Source organism: Anser cygnoides, unplaced genomic scaffold (genome assembly GCF_040182565.1).
Source record: "Anser cygnoides isolate HZ-2024a breed goose unplaced genomic scaffold, Taihu_goose_T2T_genome scaffold_44_1, whole genome shotgun sequence".
Lineage (NCBI taxonomy): Eukaryota > Metazoa > Chordata > Aves > Anseriformes > Anatidae > Anser > Anser cygnoides.
Genome location: NW_027103068.1, coordinates 518,290 through 535,044, shown reverse-complemented (window position 1 = coordinate 535,044; position 16,755 = coordinate 518,290). Strand labels below are relative to the sequence as shown.

The 16,755-nt window shown below is 67.5% G+C and overlaps 1 protein-coding gene across 1 annotated transcript; it reads left to right on the top strand.

The window, feature by feature from the left end:
- Positions 1-86: 86 nt before the first annotated feature.
- LOC136789375 (TBC1 domain family member 17-like) lies at positions 87-13,676 on the top strand. The gene is given in 19 exon segments (XM_066989427.1): positions 87-277; positions 1,719-1,813; positions 2,400-2,461; positions 2,535-2,544; positions 2,689-2,833; positions 3,597-3,771; positions 4,276-4,360; positions 4,985-5,107; positions 5,488-5,507; positions 5,509-5,614; positions 6,361-6,424; positions 7,186-7,296; positions 8,927-8,953; positions 8,956-9,015; positions 10,195-10,246; positions 10,248-10,293; positions 10,875-10,971; positions 12,848-12,921; positions 13,540-13,676. Coding segments are annotated over 19 exon segments (1,530 nt in total). The 5' UTR covers positions 87-222; the 3' UTR covers positions 13,663-13,676.
- Positions 13,677-16,755: the final 3,079 nt, after the last annotated feature.

The window sequence follows — 16,755 nt, the reverse complement described above, 5'->3', positions numbered from 1 at the left end:
AGACACTGGCACAGACTGGTGCTGGAACCGGTGCCACTGGTGGCACTGGTGGTGGCACTGGGAAGCACCGGGAGACGCTGGGGGGCACTGGTGTCCCTGGCGGTGGTGGCGCCGGGCGGCACCAGCTGGGGCTGGGTGGCACTGGGCTGTACTGGGCCGCACTGGAGGCGGCAGCCGGTGACGTCAGCGGTGGCAACGGCGGTGACGGTGACGTCGTTGTCGATGATTGCGGTAACGGCAGCGGTGACGGTGGGACAATGGCGTAAGGGACAATGGCGTAAGGGACAATGGCGTGGCGTAAGGGACAATGGCGTAAGGGACAATGGCGTAAGGGACAATGGCGTAGGGGACAATGGCGTAAGGGCCGACGTCAGTTCCGGTGCCGGTGGCGGTGCCGAGGACGGTGCGACGGTGACGATAACGATGGGGACAATGAGGGCGGTGACGATGGCAGTGACAACGGTGACAGTGACAACAACGACGGTGACAACGGGGATGACAATAGCGATGGCGGTGATGACGCTGACGGTGACAGTGACCATAATAACAATGCAGACAATAACGACGCTAACGATGATAATTAATGCCTTCTGTCATGATAATAACGGTGGCGATGACAATAACGATGGCAATAACGACCATGATGATGATAGTGGCGATAGCGATGATACTAATAATGATGATAACGATGATGACGATAACGATGATGGCAATAATGATGATACAATAACGGTGATAACGATGATGACAATTAACGATGGCCGATATCGACAATAACGATGATGACGATAATGATAACGGTGATATTGATGACAGTAGTGACGACGATAACGATAACGATGGTAACAACGACGATAGTAACGATCGTGAAGGTAATTGAGATAACGATGATAACTACAAGGACAATTAATGACGACTGATCATGGCGATAACGATGGTGATGATAATGACGATAACGCTGACGGTGGCGATGATGATGATAACGACGCTAACGGTGGCAGCGATGGCGATAACGATGACGACAATAACGGCAACGCGATAGTTGCAATAGTGGTGATTACGATGACACGATGATGACGATAACGATGAGGATAATTAACGACGATCGATCTCGCCGATAATGACGGTGACAGTAACGATGATAGCGACGATGATAACAATGGCAACGATAATGGTGACAGTGACAATACTGATGACAATAACGCTGATGACGGTAGTGGTGATGATGACGATAATGACAATAGCGATGACGAGATCGATGCCGATAGCGACAATAATGGTTATAATAATGGCGATAATGACAATAACGATGAGGACAATTAATGACGACTGATCACGACAATAATGATGACGATACCGACAATGACAATGACGACACAAATGACGATGATAATGACAATAATGACGTCAACGAAGATGGCAACGAGGGTAACGATAACAATAACCAACGACGATAACGACGATAGCGACTACGACAATGACGATAATGGTGATAACGATGACGATGGTGATGATAATGGTGACGATAGTGACGATAACGACGTGATTCTGATGCTAACGAGGACGTTAACGACGATAACGACGATAGCGATGACAATAGCGACAATAACCATGACGATAATGACGATGTTAGTGGTGATAACGATGGCGGCGATGACGATGATGACGGTAATGACGATAACGACGATGACGACGTTGACGATGTCATCGCCCCCCAGGTCCTGCTGCTCCTCGATGCCGTCCGCGCCCTCCCCGGCTGCGCTCGGGCCCCCCCCAAGAGGGGGTGGTGGGGAGCCTGCGGCTGCTGCAGGGGGTGCGCACTGGGGGCACTGGGAGGGACTGGGAGGGGGCTGGGGGGACTGGGACGGACTGGGAGGGGCTGGGGAGGGAACTGGGGGGGACTGGGAGGGACTAGGGGGCACTGGGAGGGGCTGGGGGGAAACTGGGAGGGAATTGGGGGGCATTGGGAGGGGCTGGGGGGAACTGGGAGGGACTGGGAGGGAACTGGGGGGGACTGGGAGGGACTAGGGGGCACTGGGAGGGGCTGGGGGGACACTGGGTGGGGCTGGGAGGGCACTGGGAGGGACTGGGAGGGAACTGGGGGCACTGGGAGGGAACTGGGGACACTGGGAGGGAAAAGGGAGGGACTGGGAGTGAATTGGGGGGGATTGGGAATGAACTGCGGTCACTGGGAGGGACTGGGGGGAACTGGGAGGCACTGGAGGGACTGGGGGGGTCTTGGAACCATACTGGGGGGCACTGGGGGAGACTGGGCGGGATGGGGCGGGGCTGGGAGCAGGAGGGAAGGGGGCGCGCAGGTCCGGACTGGTGTGCGGTGGTTTCTGTTGGGCTGTTCTGGCGCGCACTGGTTTATACTGGTCTGTACTGGTGCCGCGCAGCCCGAGGACCTGATCCTGCAGTGGGAACCCCATGAGGAGCCGGGCGAGCCCCCGAGGATGAGGTGGGACCCCAGTCCCTCCCAGTCCCTCCCAGTGCCCCCCTAGCACCCCCAGTCCCTCCCGGTATCCCCCCAGTTCCCTCCCAGTATCCCCCAGTCAGTCCCTCCCAGTACCCTCCCAGTTCCTCCCCAGTGCCCCCTAGCACCCCTCAGTCCCTCCCAGTATCCCCCCAGTCCCTCCCAGTCCCTCCCAGTGCCCCCAGTCCCCCCTCACCCCCACTGCCCCCCAGGACGAGCCCCCCGACCCCGGCTTCGAGCCTGACTGGGCCGTGCTGAGCCCCCCCGCGGCGCCCCCCAGCCCCGGTACGGACACTGGGAGGGATTGGGGGGCACTGGGAGGGACTGGGAGGGGCTGGTGGCAAACTGGGAGGGACTGAGGGGGCACTGGGAGGGACTGAGGGGGCACTGGGAGGTGCTGGGAGGCACTGGGTTGAACTGGGGGGGTCTGCAAGGTACTGGGGGGCACTGGGTGGCACTGGGGGGGCACTGGAAGGAACTGGGGAGATGCTGGGATGTACTGGGATGAACTGGGTGGCACTGGGAGGTATGGGGGGGCACTGGGAGGTATGGGGGGGCACTGGGAGGAACTGGGGGGGCACTGGGAGGTACTGGGTGGGCACTGGGAGGTATGGGGGGGCACTGGGAGGTACTGGGTGGGCACTGGGAGGTATGGGGGGGCACTAGGAGGAACTGGGGAGGCACTGGAAGGTACTGGGGAGGCACTGGGAGGTACTGGGAGGAACTGGGGGGGCACTGGGATGAACTGGAGGGGCACTGGGAGGAACTGGGGAGGCACTGGGAGGTACTGGGAGGAACTGGGGGGGCACTGGGAGGAACTGGGGGGGCACTGGGAGGAGCTGGGGGGGCACTGGGAGGTACTGGGAGGAACTGGGGGGGCACTGGGAGCTACTGGGGGGGCACTGGGAGGTACTGGGGAGGCACTGGGAGGTACCGGGAGGAACTGGGGGGGCACTGGGAGGTACTGGGAGGAACTTGGGGGGGCACTGGGAGGAACTGGGGGGGCACTGGGAGGTACTGGGAGGAAGTGGGAGGAACTGGGGGGGCACTGGGAGGTACCGGGGGTACTGGGAGGTACCGGGGGGTACTGGTCCAAACTGGGAGCTGCCCCCCCCCGCAGGGGGCCCGGTGGCCGCCTTCCGGCTGGGGCTGGGGGAGCTGCGGGGGCTGCGCCGGGGCCCCCCGGGCTGGGCCCCCCTGCTGGTACTGCTGCCGCGGGGGGCCCTGCCCCCCTCTGGTGCTGCCGCGGGGGGGCAGCGGCGCCTGCTGAGGCTGCTGGGGGGGCGCCTGCGGCCGTGAGTGGGGGGGGCACGGGGGGGTATTTGGGGGGGGGGGCACTTTGGGGAGGGGGATTGGGGGGGAATTTTGGGGGGGGGGGGGCACCCGGGGGGGGCACTTTGGGGAGGGGTGAATTGGGGGGGGGGGCACCCGGGGGGGGGGAGATTTGGGGGGGGGGGGCACCGGGGGGGGGCACTTTGGGGAAGGGGGGGGAATATTTGGGGGGGGGCATTTTGGGACGGGGGGGCATTTTGGGGATGGGGGCAATTGGGAGGGGGGTTCTTGGGGGGGCACGTGGGGGGAGGATTTGGGGGGGGGCACTGGGGGGTAATTTGGGGAGGGGGGCACCCGGGGGGAGAATTTGGGGGGGGGGGGCACAGCTTGGGGGGGCAATTTGGGGAGGGAGAATTTGGGGGGGGGGGGGGATTTTCGAGGGGGGCACCCGGGAGGAATTAGGGGAGGGGGAATTTGGGGGGGGGGGGGCACCCAGGGGCTGCTTTTGTGCCCCCCCCCCCCCCCAGGTGCCCCCGCGACCCCCGGCTGCTGCTGGTGAGCGGCCCCGAGGACAGCGCGGCCCCCCGGGCCCCCTCGCCCGGGCTGGTGACGGTGAGGGGGGCGCCCGGGGGGGGGGGGGGGGGGTCTTATGGGGGGGGTCCTATATTGGGGGGGGTCCTATTGGGGGGGTTATGTGGGGGAGAGGTTTTGGGGGGTTATTTGAGGGGGGCATCTGGGGGTCCTTTATGGGGGGTCTCTGGGGGGGTCCTATGGCATGGGGGGTCTTTTATGGGGGGGGTCTCTGGGGGGTGCTATAAAATGGGGGGGTCTTTTATTGGGGGGGGGGTCTCTGGGGGGGGTCCTATAAAATGGGGGTCCTATGGGGGTTCCTTTATGGGGGGTAATTTGGGGTCCAACGGGGGGGGTCCTTGGGGGGGGGGGCTCTGGGGGGCAGTTTGGGGGCCAAGGGAGGGGCTCCAAAGGGGGGGGGCAATTGGGGGGTCGGGGGGGCTCCAGGGGTTACATTTGGGGTCTGGGGGGGGGGTTAATTATGGGTACGGGGGGGGGGTCAATTTGGGGGGTCAATGGGGGGATCTGGGGGGGCAATTTGAGGGGGGGGGGGCAATGGGGGGGTCAGGGGGGCTCCAGGGGTCAAATTTGGGGTCCGGGGGGGGGGCTCCAAGGGGGGGTTAATTTGGGGGGGGGGGGGGTCCCGGTGCTGACCCCCCCCCCCAGCGCCTCCTGCAGGGTCCGTACGCGGCCACCGTGGGGGGGCTGAGCCGGCTGCTGGGGGGGCGCCAGGGGGCGGGGCCGGGGGCGGAGCCGGAGGCGGAGCCGCCCTTCGAGGTCATCACCTGCGTGAGTGGGCGGGGCCGACGGGGGGCGGGGCCAACGGGGGGCGGGGCCAACGGGGGGCGGGGCCACGGGCGGAGGGGGCGGGGCCAGGGGTGGGCGGGGCTAGGCAGGGGCGGGGCCAGGAGGGGTTGGAAGTGGGTGGTGCTTGGGGGCGGGACCATGAGGGGCGGGGCCTCGGTGGAAGGGGCGGGGTCAGGGTGTGGGGGCGGGGCCAGAAGGGGGCGGGGCCTCGTTGGAAGGGGCGGAGCCAGGTGGGGGTGTGGCCTCTATGGGCGTGGTCAATAGGGGGCGTGGCCACGTGGGGGTGTGGTCGCGGTGGGCGGGGTCATGGTGGAGGGGGCGGGGCCGGGCGGGGGGCGGGGTTTGAGTGGCCCCGCCCCCAGGTGACGCTGGGGCCCCGCCCCTCCCCCCGCGGGGCCCCCGGTGACGCTGGAGGAGTGGGGGCGGGGCCTGGACGCGGAGGGGCGGAGCCTGGACCCCGAGGGGATGCGGCAGCGAATCTTCCGCGGGGTGAGGGGGCGGGGCCTGAGGGGGCGGGGCTACTGGGAGGGGCGGGGCTACTGGGAGGGGGCGGGGCCTGAGGGGGCGGGGCTACTGGGAGGGGCTATGGGGCCATGGGAGGGGGCGGAGCCTATGGGGGCGGGGTTAGTGGGAGAGGGTGGGGCTGGTGGAAGGGGCGGGGCTAATGGAAGGGGCGGGGCTACTGGGGTGGGAGGGGCTAATGGGAGGGGGCGTGGCCTATGGGAGGGGTTATAGGAGGGTGGGGCTACAGGGGGCGGGGCTAAAATGAGGGGGCGGGGCTAATGTGAGGGGGCGGGGCTAAAATGAGGGGCGGGGCTAATGTGAGGGGGCGGGGCTACTGTAAGGGGGGTGGGGTTCTTGGAGGGGGCGGGGCTAACGGGAGGGGCGTGGCTGGTGGGTGGGGCTTTCGGGAAGTGGGGGGCGGGGCTTGCAAAGGGGGCGGGGCTTGAGGTAGGGTGGGGCTGGGTGGAAGCTGGTGGTGGGAGGGGCTACAGGGGCGGGGCGGGGGGTGTCCAAGGGAAGGGGGCGTGGTCAGCGGGAGGGGGCGTGGTCGGCGGGAGGGGTCGTGGTCGGCGGGAGGGGGCGGGGTCAGCGGGAGGGGGCGTGGTCAGCGGGAGGGGGCGTGGTCGGCGGGAGGGGTCGTGGTCGGCGGGAGGGGGCGGGGTCAGCGGGAGGGGGCGTGGTCAGCGGGAGGGGGCGTGTCCTGACGAGGCCCCTCCCCCTCCCTCCCCCAGGGGCTGACCCCCGAGGCCCGCCCCGAGGCCTGGCCCCGGCTGCTGGGGCTGCGGGCGTGGGGGGGCGCGGGACCCGGAGGGGGAGAAGGAGCGGAGGTGAGGGGGGGGGGGGGGGGGCGGGGGGGGGGGTCTTGGGGGGGCGTGGGGGGCTTTGGGGAGACGGGAGGGGGCGTGGGGAGGGGGAGCGGGGTGGTTTTGGGGGTGGGGGGGGACATGGGGGGGTTACGGGGGGCAATGGGGGGCATCTGGGATGTGGGAGGGGGCTGAAAGGGGGGGCTGGGGGGGTGGGGGGGCACACGGGGGGGTGGGGGCCATGGGGGGAGTCATGGGGGGGGGGGGGGGGCGGGGGGCGGGGGGGCGGGGGACAGAGGGACGCGGGGGGGAGTGAAGGCTTTGGGATGGGGGAGGGGGTGGTGACATGGGATAACACGTGATAACGCGAGAACATGCGATGACGCGTGATAACATGCGATGACACGTGATGACAGGTGATAACATGCGATAACAACATGCAATAATGTGATAATGCGATAACATGCGATAACACGATAACATGCGATAACACGTAATAACGTGGGATAACACATGATAATATGTAATAACACAACATGGGATAACATGCGATAACATGATAACATGCAATAACACGTGATAACATGCAATAACATGTGATTACATGCGATAACGCACGATAACGTGCTAACATGTGATAACAACATGCAATAACGTGATAACACACGATAACACGCGATAACACATGATAAAACATGATAAAACATGATAACACACAATGACACGCGATGACACGCGATGACACGCGATGACACGTGCCCCCCCCCAGGGCGTCGTACCAGCGCATGCGGCTGCAGTGGCGCTCGCTGAGCCCGGAGCAGGAGCGCAGGAACCGCGTCCTGCGGGGCTACCGGCACCGCCTGGGTGAGGGGGGCCCCAGGGCGCCCCGAATCCTGCCCCATGGAGCCCCAAATCCTGCCCCACGGCGCCCCAAATCCTGCCCCACAGCACCCCAAATCCTGCCCCACGGCGCCCCAAATCCTGCCCCACGGCGCCCCGAATCCTGCCCCACAGCACCCCAAATCCTGCCCCACGGCGCCCCAAATCCTGCCCCACGGCGCCCCGAATCCTGCCCCACGGCGCCCCAAATCCTGCCCCACGGAGCCCCAAATCCTGCCCCACGGCGCCCGAATCCTGCCCCACAGCACCCCGAATCCTGCCCCATGGAGCCCCAAATCCTGCCCCACACAGCCCCAAATCCTGCCCCACGGACCCCCAAATCCTGCCCCACGGCGCCCCAAATCCTGCCCCATGGACCCCCAAATCCTGCCCCACACAGCCCCAAATCCTGCCCCACGGACCCCCAAATCCTGCCCCACGGCGCCCCAAATCCTGCCCCATGGACCCCCAAATCCTGCCCCACGGCGCCCCAAATCCTGCCCCATGGACCCCCGAATCCTGCCCCACACAGCCCCAAATCCTGCCCCATGGAGCCCCAAATCCTGCCCCACAGCGCCCCAAATCCTGCCCCATGGAGCCCCAAATCCTGCCCCACAGCGCCCCAAATCCTGCCCCACACAGCCCCAAATCCTGCCCCATGGACCCCCAAATCCTGCCCCACGGCGCCCCAAATCCTGCCCCATGGACCCCCAAATCCTGCCCCACACAGCCCCAAATCCTGCCCCACGGACCCCAAATCCTGCCCCACGGCGCCCCAAATCCTGCCCCATGGACCCCCAAATCCTGCCCCACACAGCCCCAAATCCTGCCCCACGGACCCCCAAATCCTGCCCCACGGCGCCCCAAATCCTGCCCCATGGACCCCCAAATCCTGCCCCACGGCGCCCCAAATCCTGCCCCATGGACCCCCGAATCCTGCCCCACACAGCCCCAAATCCTGCCCCATGGAGCCCCAAATCCTGCCCCACAGCGCCCCAAATCCTGCCCCATGGAGCCCCAAATCCTGCCCCACAGCGCCCCAAATCCTGCCCCACACAGCCCCAAATCCTGCCCCACGGCGCCCCGAATCCCGCCCCATGGAGCCCCAAATCCTGCCCCACAGCGCCCCAAATCCTGCCCCACACAGCCCCAAATCCTGCCCCACAGCACCCCAAATCCTGCCCCATGGACCCCCAAATCCTGCCCCACAGCACCCCAAATCCTGCCCCACAGCACCCCAAATCCTGCCCCATGGAGCCCCAAATCCTGCCCCACACAGCCCCAAATCCTGCCCCACGGCGCCCCAAATCCTGCCCCACGGCGCCCCAAATCCCGCCCCGTTGTGCCCCAAAACCTCATTAATGGGGTCCCCCACCCTGCCCCCATTGCACCCCCAAACCCCCCAAGTCTCCCCCAACCCCCCCATGTCCCCCCCCCCACCACCCCAAAATCTGCCCCACGGAGCCCCCAAACCCGCCCCATTGTGCCCCAAAACCTCATTAACGGGCTCCCCAGCCCTGCCCCCATCCCCTTGGGCCCCCCCCCGCCCCCCAGACCCCCCAATCCCCCCCCCCCGCCCCGCAGACCCCCAAATGCCCCCCCCCCCCCCCCCCAGAGCGGGACGTGGCGCGGTGCCCCCCGAGGTCCCGGAGGCGACGCTGCGCGACGTGCTGCTCACCTTCTGCATGTACCACTTCGACCTGGGTGCGGGGCCGGGGGGTCCGGGGGTCCTGGGGGTCCGGGGGGCTGGGGGGTCCTGGGGGTCCCAGGGGGTCCTGGGGGGTCTTGGGGGTCACAAGGGGTCCTGGAGGGGGCCTGGGGGGGCTGGGGGGGTCATGGGGGGGGTCCTGGGGGGTCCGGGGGCGCTGGGGGGTCACAGGGGGTTCTTGGGGGGATCCTGGGGGTCGCAGGGGGTCCTGGGGGGGCTGGGGGTCATGGGGGAGTCCTGGGGGGTCACAGGGGGTCCTGGGGGGCTGGGGGTCCTGGGGGGTTCTGGGGGTGTTCCTGGGGGTCTCCTGGGGGGTCACAAGGGGCCATGGGGGGGTCCTGGGGTCACAGGGGGTCCTGGGGGATCACAGGGGGTCCTGGGGGGTCCTGGGAGGGCTGGGGGGACGGGGGGGTCCGGGGGGTCACCGGGAGTTCTGGAGGGGTCCTGGGGGTCACAGGGGGGTCCTGGGGGGTCACAGGGGGTCCTAGGGGGTGTTGGGGGGTCCGGGGGGGCCACAGAGGGTCCTGGGGGGGTCACAGGGGGTTCCTGGGGGGACCCTTGGGGGTCACAGGGGGTCCTGGGGGGGTTCTGGGGGAGTCCTGGGGGGTCCTGGGGGGTCTTGGGGGGTTCTGGGGGTCTCCTGGGGGGTCCTGGGGGGTCACAGGGGGGCCTGGGGGTCTCCTGGGGGGCTGGGGGGTCATGGGGGAGTCCTGGGGGTCACAGGGGGTCCTGGGGGTCACAGGGGGTCCTAGGGGGTGTTGGGGGGTCCGGGGGGCCACAGGGGGTCCTGGGGGTCACAGGGGGTCCTGGGGAAGTCCTGGGGGGGTCCTGGGGAAGTCCTGGGGGGTCCTGGGGGGGCTGGGGGGTCCTGGGGGGTTCTGGGGGTGTTCCTGGGGGTCTCCTGGGGGTCTTGGGGGGTCCTGGGGGGTCCTGGGGGGTCACAGGGGGTCCTGGGAGGGTCTTGGGGGTCACAGGGGGTCCTGGGGGTCCTGGGGGTCCTGGGGGGCTGGGGGGTCACAGGGGGTTCCTGGGGGGTCCTGGGGGGCTGGGAGGGTCCTGGGGGAGCCCGGGGGGTCCCGGGGGATCATGAGGGGATTTGGGGGGATCTGGGGGTCCCTGGGGGGGGGGGTCTCTGGGGGTGCTGTTGGTGACCCCCCCCCCGTGCCCCCCCCCAGGCTACGTGCGGGGCATGGCCGAGGTCCTGGCCCCGCTGGCGGCCGCCTGCCCCGACCCCCGAGGCCTTTTGGGGGTTCTGCAGCGTCATGGAGGCCGTGGTGAGGGGGGGCACCCCAAAATTGGGGGGGGCAGCGGGGGGGGGGGGGGCCGAAATTGGGGGGGGGAACGGGGGGGACCCCAAAATGGGGGGCAAAAACGGGATTGAAATGGGAGGGGGGCCCCAAAAAGGGGTAAAAAGGGGACCCTAAAATGGGGGGCACCCTAAAATGGGGGGGCAACATGGGGGGGACCCCGAAATGGGGGGGTGACCCCAAAGTGGGGGTGACCCCAAAATCGGGGGATTGGCCCCAAAAAGGGCGAGGAGCCCCAAACTGGGGGGGGTGGACCCCAAAATTGGGGGGGGGAACCCAAAACCCAGGGCCCCAAAATCTGGGGTCAGACCCCAAAATGGGGGGAGAGACCCCAAAAAGGGGGTGTGGACCCCAAAAATGGGGGTGTGGACCCCAAAATGGGGGGGGTCCTAAACCATGACCCCAAAAGGGGGGGGGGCAAAACCAGCCCTAAAACCAGCCCTTGGGTGACCCCAAAAAGGGGAATTTTGGGGTTCGGGGGGTTTGGGGGGGTCCCCCCTTTTTTGCCCCGTTTATGAATTTTTGGTTCTTTTTGTCCCCCCCCCCAGGGGGCAACTTCGGGCCGAGGCGGGAGGGGCTGCGGCGGCAGCGGGGGCTCCTGGGGCAGCTCCTGCGGGTGCTGGAGCCGGGGCGCGGCCCCCCCGGGTGCGTACCCAAAACCGCCGGAAACGGCCCCAAAAGCTGCGGGGGGGGGATGAGGGGTTGGGGGGGGAAATGGCCCCGAATTGGGGCTGGGGGGTGTGGGGGTGCCCTAAATGGGGGAAATGGCCCCGAATTGGGGCTGGGGGTGTGGGGGTGCCCTAAAATGGGGGAAATGGCCCCGAATTGGGGCTGGGGGGCTGGGGGTACCCCAAAATGGGGGAAATGGCCCCAAATTGGGGTTGGGGGGGCTGGGGGGTTAATGGGGTACCCCAAAATGGGGGAAATGGCCCCAAATTGGGGCTGGGGGGTGGGGGTGTCCTAAAATGGGGGAAATGGCCCCAAATTGGGGCTGGGGGGGCTGGGGGGTTAATGGGATACCCCAAAATGGGGGAAATGGCCCCAAATTGGGGCTGGGGGGGGCTGGGGGGTTAATGGGGTACCCCAAAATGGGGGAAACGGCCCCAAATTGGGTTGGGGGGTTAATGGGGTACCCCAAAATGGGGGAAATGGCCCCGAATTGGGGCTGGGGGGTGTGGGGGTGCCCTAAATGGGGAAACGGCCCCAAATTGGGGCTGGGGGGTTAATGGGATACCCCAAAATGGGGGAAACGGCCCCAAATTGGGGCTGGGGGGGGGCTGGGGGGTTAGGGGGTGCCCTAAATGGGGAAACGGCCCCAAATTGGGGCTGGGGGGTGTGGGGGTGTCCTAAAATGGGGGAAATGGCCCCAAATTGGGGCTGGGGGGGCTGGGGGGTTAGGGGGGTGCCCAAAAATGAGGGAAACGGCCCCAAATTGGGGTGGGGGGTGTGGGGGTGTCCTAAAATGGGGGAAATGGCCCCAAATTGGGTTGGGGGTTAATGGGATACCCCAAAATGGGGGAAACGGCCCCAAATTGGGGCTGGGGGGGGGCGTGTGGGGTTAGGGGGCGCCCAAAAATGGGGGAAACGGCCCCAAATTGGGTTGCGGGGTTAGGGGGTGTCCTAAAATGGGGGAAATGGCCCCAAATTGGGGTGGGGGGATTTAGGGGAGTGCCCAAAAACGGAGAAGTGGCCCCAAATTGGGTCCAGGGCTGTGTGGTGTTAGGAAACGGCCCTGAATTATCTTTTTTGGGGGGGGGCAACGTTAACGTGGTACCCTAAAATAACGGGAAATGGCCCCAAATTGGTTCTAGGGGGTATAGGGTTAATTCGGGACCCCAAAATGAGGGAAATGGCCCCAAAACGAGCTTCCTGGGGGCGCGGGGCATCGCGGTGCCCCGAAGTCAGAGGAAGTGGCCCCGAAGTAGCCGTTAGGGTGACGGAAAGGTGGCACTGAAAGCGGGGAATTCACCCCAAAAGCAGCTCTGGGGAGTCAGGGAGCACCGTAGCGCCTTAAAAGGAGAGAAATTGCCCCAAAAGTGGCTCTGTGGGGTCACGGGGTATTGTGACACCCTAAAAAGCAGGAAACCGCCCCAAAACCAGCCCTGTGGGGTCGCAGGACCCCGTAACACCCCAAAAAGCAGGAAACCGCCCCAAACCCAGCCCCCGCGGGGCACCTCGAAGTAGGCCCCGTTGCCATGGCGCCGCGTCGCCATGGTAACCCCTGGCCCCGCCCCCTTCCCGCCCCCACCACCGTTGCCATGGCGCCGCGTCGCCATGGTAGCCCCTGGCCCCGCCCCTTGCGGCCCCCCCCCCCGTTGCCATGGCGGCCGGGTTGCCGCGGCGGGGCGTTGCTATGGCGACGCGTTGCTATGGCGACGCGTCGCCGCGGCGGCCGGGTTAGCCGTGGCGGCGCGTTGCCATGGCGCCGCGTTGCCATGGCGGCGCGTTGCCATGGCGGCCCGTTGCCATGGCGGCCCGTTGCCATGGCGGCGCGTTGCCATGGTAACCGTGTCCCCATCAGCCGCCGCCAGCCGCTGGCTGCAGCTGCGGTTCCTGCCCCGCTTCGGGCTGCGGGGGAGCCAGCGGCTGTGCGAGGTGCGGGGGGGCCGGGGGGGGCCGGGGGGGTGGGGGGGCTGGGGGGCATGGGGGGGGTGGGGGGCGTCGGGGGGGTGGGGGTTTTGGGGGGATTGGGGGAAATCGGGGGGAATTCGGGAAAACGGGGGTATTGGGGGATACGGGGGGGGGGGATGGGGGGTATCGGGAGGCGGGGGGTCTGGGGGCTTCGGGGGGTGGGGGGCATGGGGGGGCTTTGGGGTCGGGGGGATTGGGGGGATTGGGGAGGTTGGGGGTGGTCGGGGGATACGGGGGGGATTGGGGGTTTGGGGGGGCTGGGGGCCATCGGGGGGGTGGGGGGGTCGGGGGACGCGGGGGGGATTGGGGGTTTGGGGGGTCGGGGGACGCGGGGGGGATTGGGGGAAATTGGGGACGTGGGGGGGATGTTGGGGGGTGGGGGGGTGGGGGGACTTTGGGGACATGGGGGGGATTGGGGGGACGTGGGGTATGGGGGGGCTCTGGGGGGACATGGGGGGGCTTTGGGGACACCGGGTGGTGCTGGGGACATGGGGGCAGCGGGACGATGGGGGGGGATTTGGGGGGCATAGGGGGCTTTGGGGATATTGGGGGGCCTGTCCCCATGTCCCCCCCGTCCCCCAGGTGCTGTGGACGCGGCTGCCGTGCCCCAACTTCCACCTGGTGCTGGCCTGCGCCATCCTGGGGGCCGAGCGGGAGCGGGGGGCGCCGGGGGGCCGCGGACGGGGACGGGGACGGGGACAGTGACAGCGACGGGGACAGCGACAGCGACGGAGAGGAGGTGGGGGGCGGCCGGGGCGGGGGGGGGTTGGGGGACGGAGGGGGGGCACGGGGTGGGGTGGGGACGTGGGGACATGGGGAGGGGGTCGTGGGGATGGGGACATGGGGACAGGACGGGGGGGGTTGGGGACACGGGGGCGGGGGGGGGATAGGGACGGGGGGCTGGGGGGTGGGGTGGGGACGGGGGGGGTTGGGGACACTGGGGTGGATGGGGTCAGGGCCCCGGGTTTGGGGTCAGGGTCCCGGGTTTGGGGTCAGGGCCCCGGGTTTGGGGTCAGGGCCCCGGGTTTGGGGTCAGGGCCCCGCCCAGGCCCCATCCCCATGGCGGTGCCGCCCCCAGGCCCCCCCGAGCTCGGCCCCCCCTGGACGCGGAGGCGGTGCTGAGCCGCGCCGAGGGCACCCTGCTGCAGCTGGCGGCCGCCCAGGTGGGGCCTGACCCCTGACCTCTGACCCCTGACCCCCAAACCTGACCCCTGACCCCTGGGCTGACCCCTGAGCCCCCCCAAAACCTGACCCCTGACCCCCCAAACTTGACCCCTGACCCTAAACCTGACCTCTGACCCCTGGGCTGACCCCTGACCCCCAAACCTGACCCCTGACCCCCAAACCTGACCCCTGACCCTAAACCTGACCCCTGATCCCCCCCAAAACCTGACCCCTGACCCCCAATCTCGACCCCTGACCCCCAAAACGTGACCCCCCCAAACGTGAACCCTGACCCCTGACCCCCCCCAAAGCTTCCCCCCCAACCCGACCCCCCAAATGACCCCTGCCCCCAGATGACCCCTGACCCCAAATGACCCCTGACCCCCAAACCTGACCCTTGACCCCCAAACCTGACCCTTGACCCCCAAATGTGACCCCCGACCCCCCCAAATTTGCCCCCCAATCTGACTCCCCCGAATGACCCCTGCCCCCGAATGACCTCTGACCCCAAATGACCTCTGACCCCCAAATGACCCCTGCCCCCAAACCTGACCCTTGACCCCCCAAATTGTGCCCCCAACGCCCCCAACACCCCCCAAACCCTGCCCCAAGCCCCGCCCCCTGACCCTAAGCCCCGCCCCTGACCATAAGCCCGCCCCCTGACCATAAGCCCCGCCCCCTTCCCTAAGCCCCGCCCCTGACCATAAGCCCCGCCCCCTGACCATAAGCCCCGCCCCCTGACCCTAAGCCCCGCCCCCTGACCCTAAGCCCCGCCCCTGCCGCCTCTGTCCCCCAGGAGCTGCCCCCCCCTCCGGGAGCTGCTGGGCCTGGGCCCCCCCCGGGCCCCCCGGGCCCCGCCCCCGAGGAGCTCGGAGCCCCCGGAGAGCGGGGGCGGGGGGGCCCTGAGCCCGCATTAAAGGGGCAGCGCCCCCAGACCAGTGAGACCAGTAAGAGCCGTCCTACACCAGTACGGGGCGCTGGGACCAGTATGGGGGGTCCTGAAACCAGTACGGGGTGCTGGGACCAGTATGGGGGGTCCTGAAACCGGTATGGGGGGGCTGGGACCAGTAAGAGCGATCCTAAACCAGTATGGGGGGAAGGGGAGGGGGGCTGAAACCAGTAGGGGGGTGCTGAACCAGTATGGATGCTCCCAAACCAGTATGGGTGGCCCCAAACCAGTATGGGGGGGTCATTAACCAGTACGGGTGGTGATGGACCAGTATGAGTAGTCCTGAACCAGTATGGGTGGCCCCAAACCAGTATGGGGGGTCATTAACCGGTAGGGGCGGCCCCAGACCAGTACGGGTGTCCTCAAACCAGTATGGGGGTCCCCAAACCAGTACAGGTGTCTCCAGACCAGTATGGGGGTCCCAAACCAGAATGGACGCTCCCAAACCAGTATGGACGCTCCCAGACCAGTCCGGCTGCCCCCCTTCACCAGTACCGATGCCCCCGTACTGGGAGCACTGGGAGCGGCCGCTTTTTGCCGGCGGCCCCTTTAAGAGCCCAGCCCCACGCACAGGCCACGCCCCCTGCGCCCGCGGGCTCCAATCAGCGAGCGCGAAGCCAGCGCTGGCCCCGCCCACCTCCGGCAGAGGGAGCGGCGCCGGTTGGCGGGACCCTGCCCCGGCTGGCAGTGCGCGCAGCCAATCAGAAAGAAGAGTGGGAAAGGGCGGGAACGCTTCGTCCAATAGGAAGCGGGGGCGGGATCTCTCATGAGTGACGGCCCGGCCGACCAATGGGGTGCGGAGCCCCCTCAGAGCGGAAGCGCGGCGGGCTCACGACCCGTTGCCAGGCGACGGGGGCGGTGCCGAGGAGGCCGCGCCCAATGGGAGCGCGGCGCGGCGCTGAGTGGCGGCGGCGGCGGCCAATGGTGGGAGCGCGGCGGCCGTGTCCTGAGGGTGAGGAGGGCCTCGGCCGGGGGGGGGGAGGATTTTGGGGAGAAACCCGGCGATTTTGGGGACGCTGGGGGGAGGGGGGGCTGAGGGGGACTTATTTGGGGAAAAAAGCTCCGTTTTGGGGGCTCGGGGCTGCACCGTGTGTGTGAATAAAGGGGGCGCCGCGCCCCGCAACTCGCCCCATGGCGCCCCATGGCCTGCCCCACAGCGCCCCATAGCCCACCCCACAGCGCCCCATAACCCGCCCACTGCCCCATAACCTGCCCCACATCTCCCCACATCCCGCCCCACAGCGGACCCCTTACCCCATAGCCCTGCCCCACAGCGCCCCACATCCCGCCCCACAGCTGACCCCTCACCCCATAGCCATGCCCCACATCCCGCCCCACAGGACCCCATAACCCGCCCACTGCCCCATAACCTGCCCCACATCTCCCCACAGTGCCCCACATCCCGCCCCACAGCGCCCCATAGCTGACCCCTTACCCCATAGCCCTGCCCCACAGTGCCCCACAGCCGACCCCTTGCCCCACATCCTGCCCCACTTCTCCCCACAGCACCCCACAGCCGATCCCTTGTCCCACATCCCACCCCACAGCGCCCCACAGCCGACCCCTTACCCCATAGCCCTGCCCCACATCTCCCCACAGTGCCCTATAGCCAACCCCTTGCCCCACATCCTGCCCCACAGCGCCCCGTAGCCGCCCCCTTAGCCCATAGCCCTGCCCCACATCTC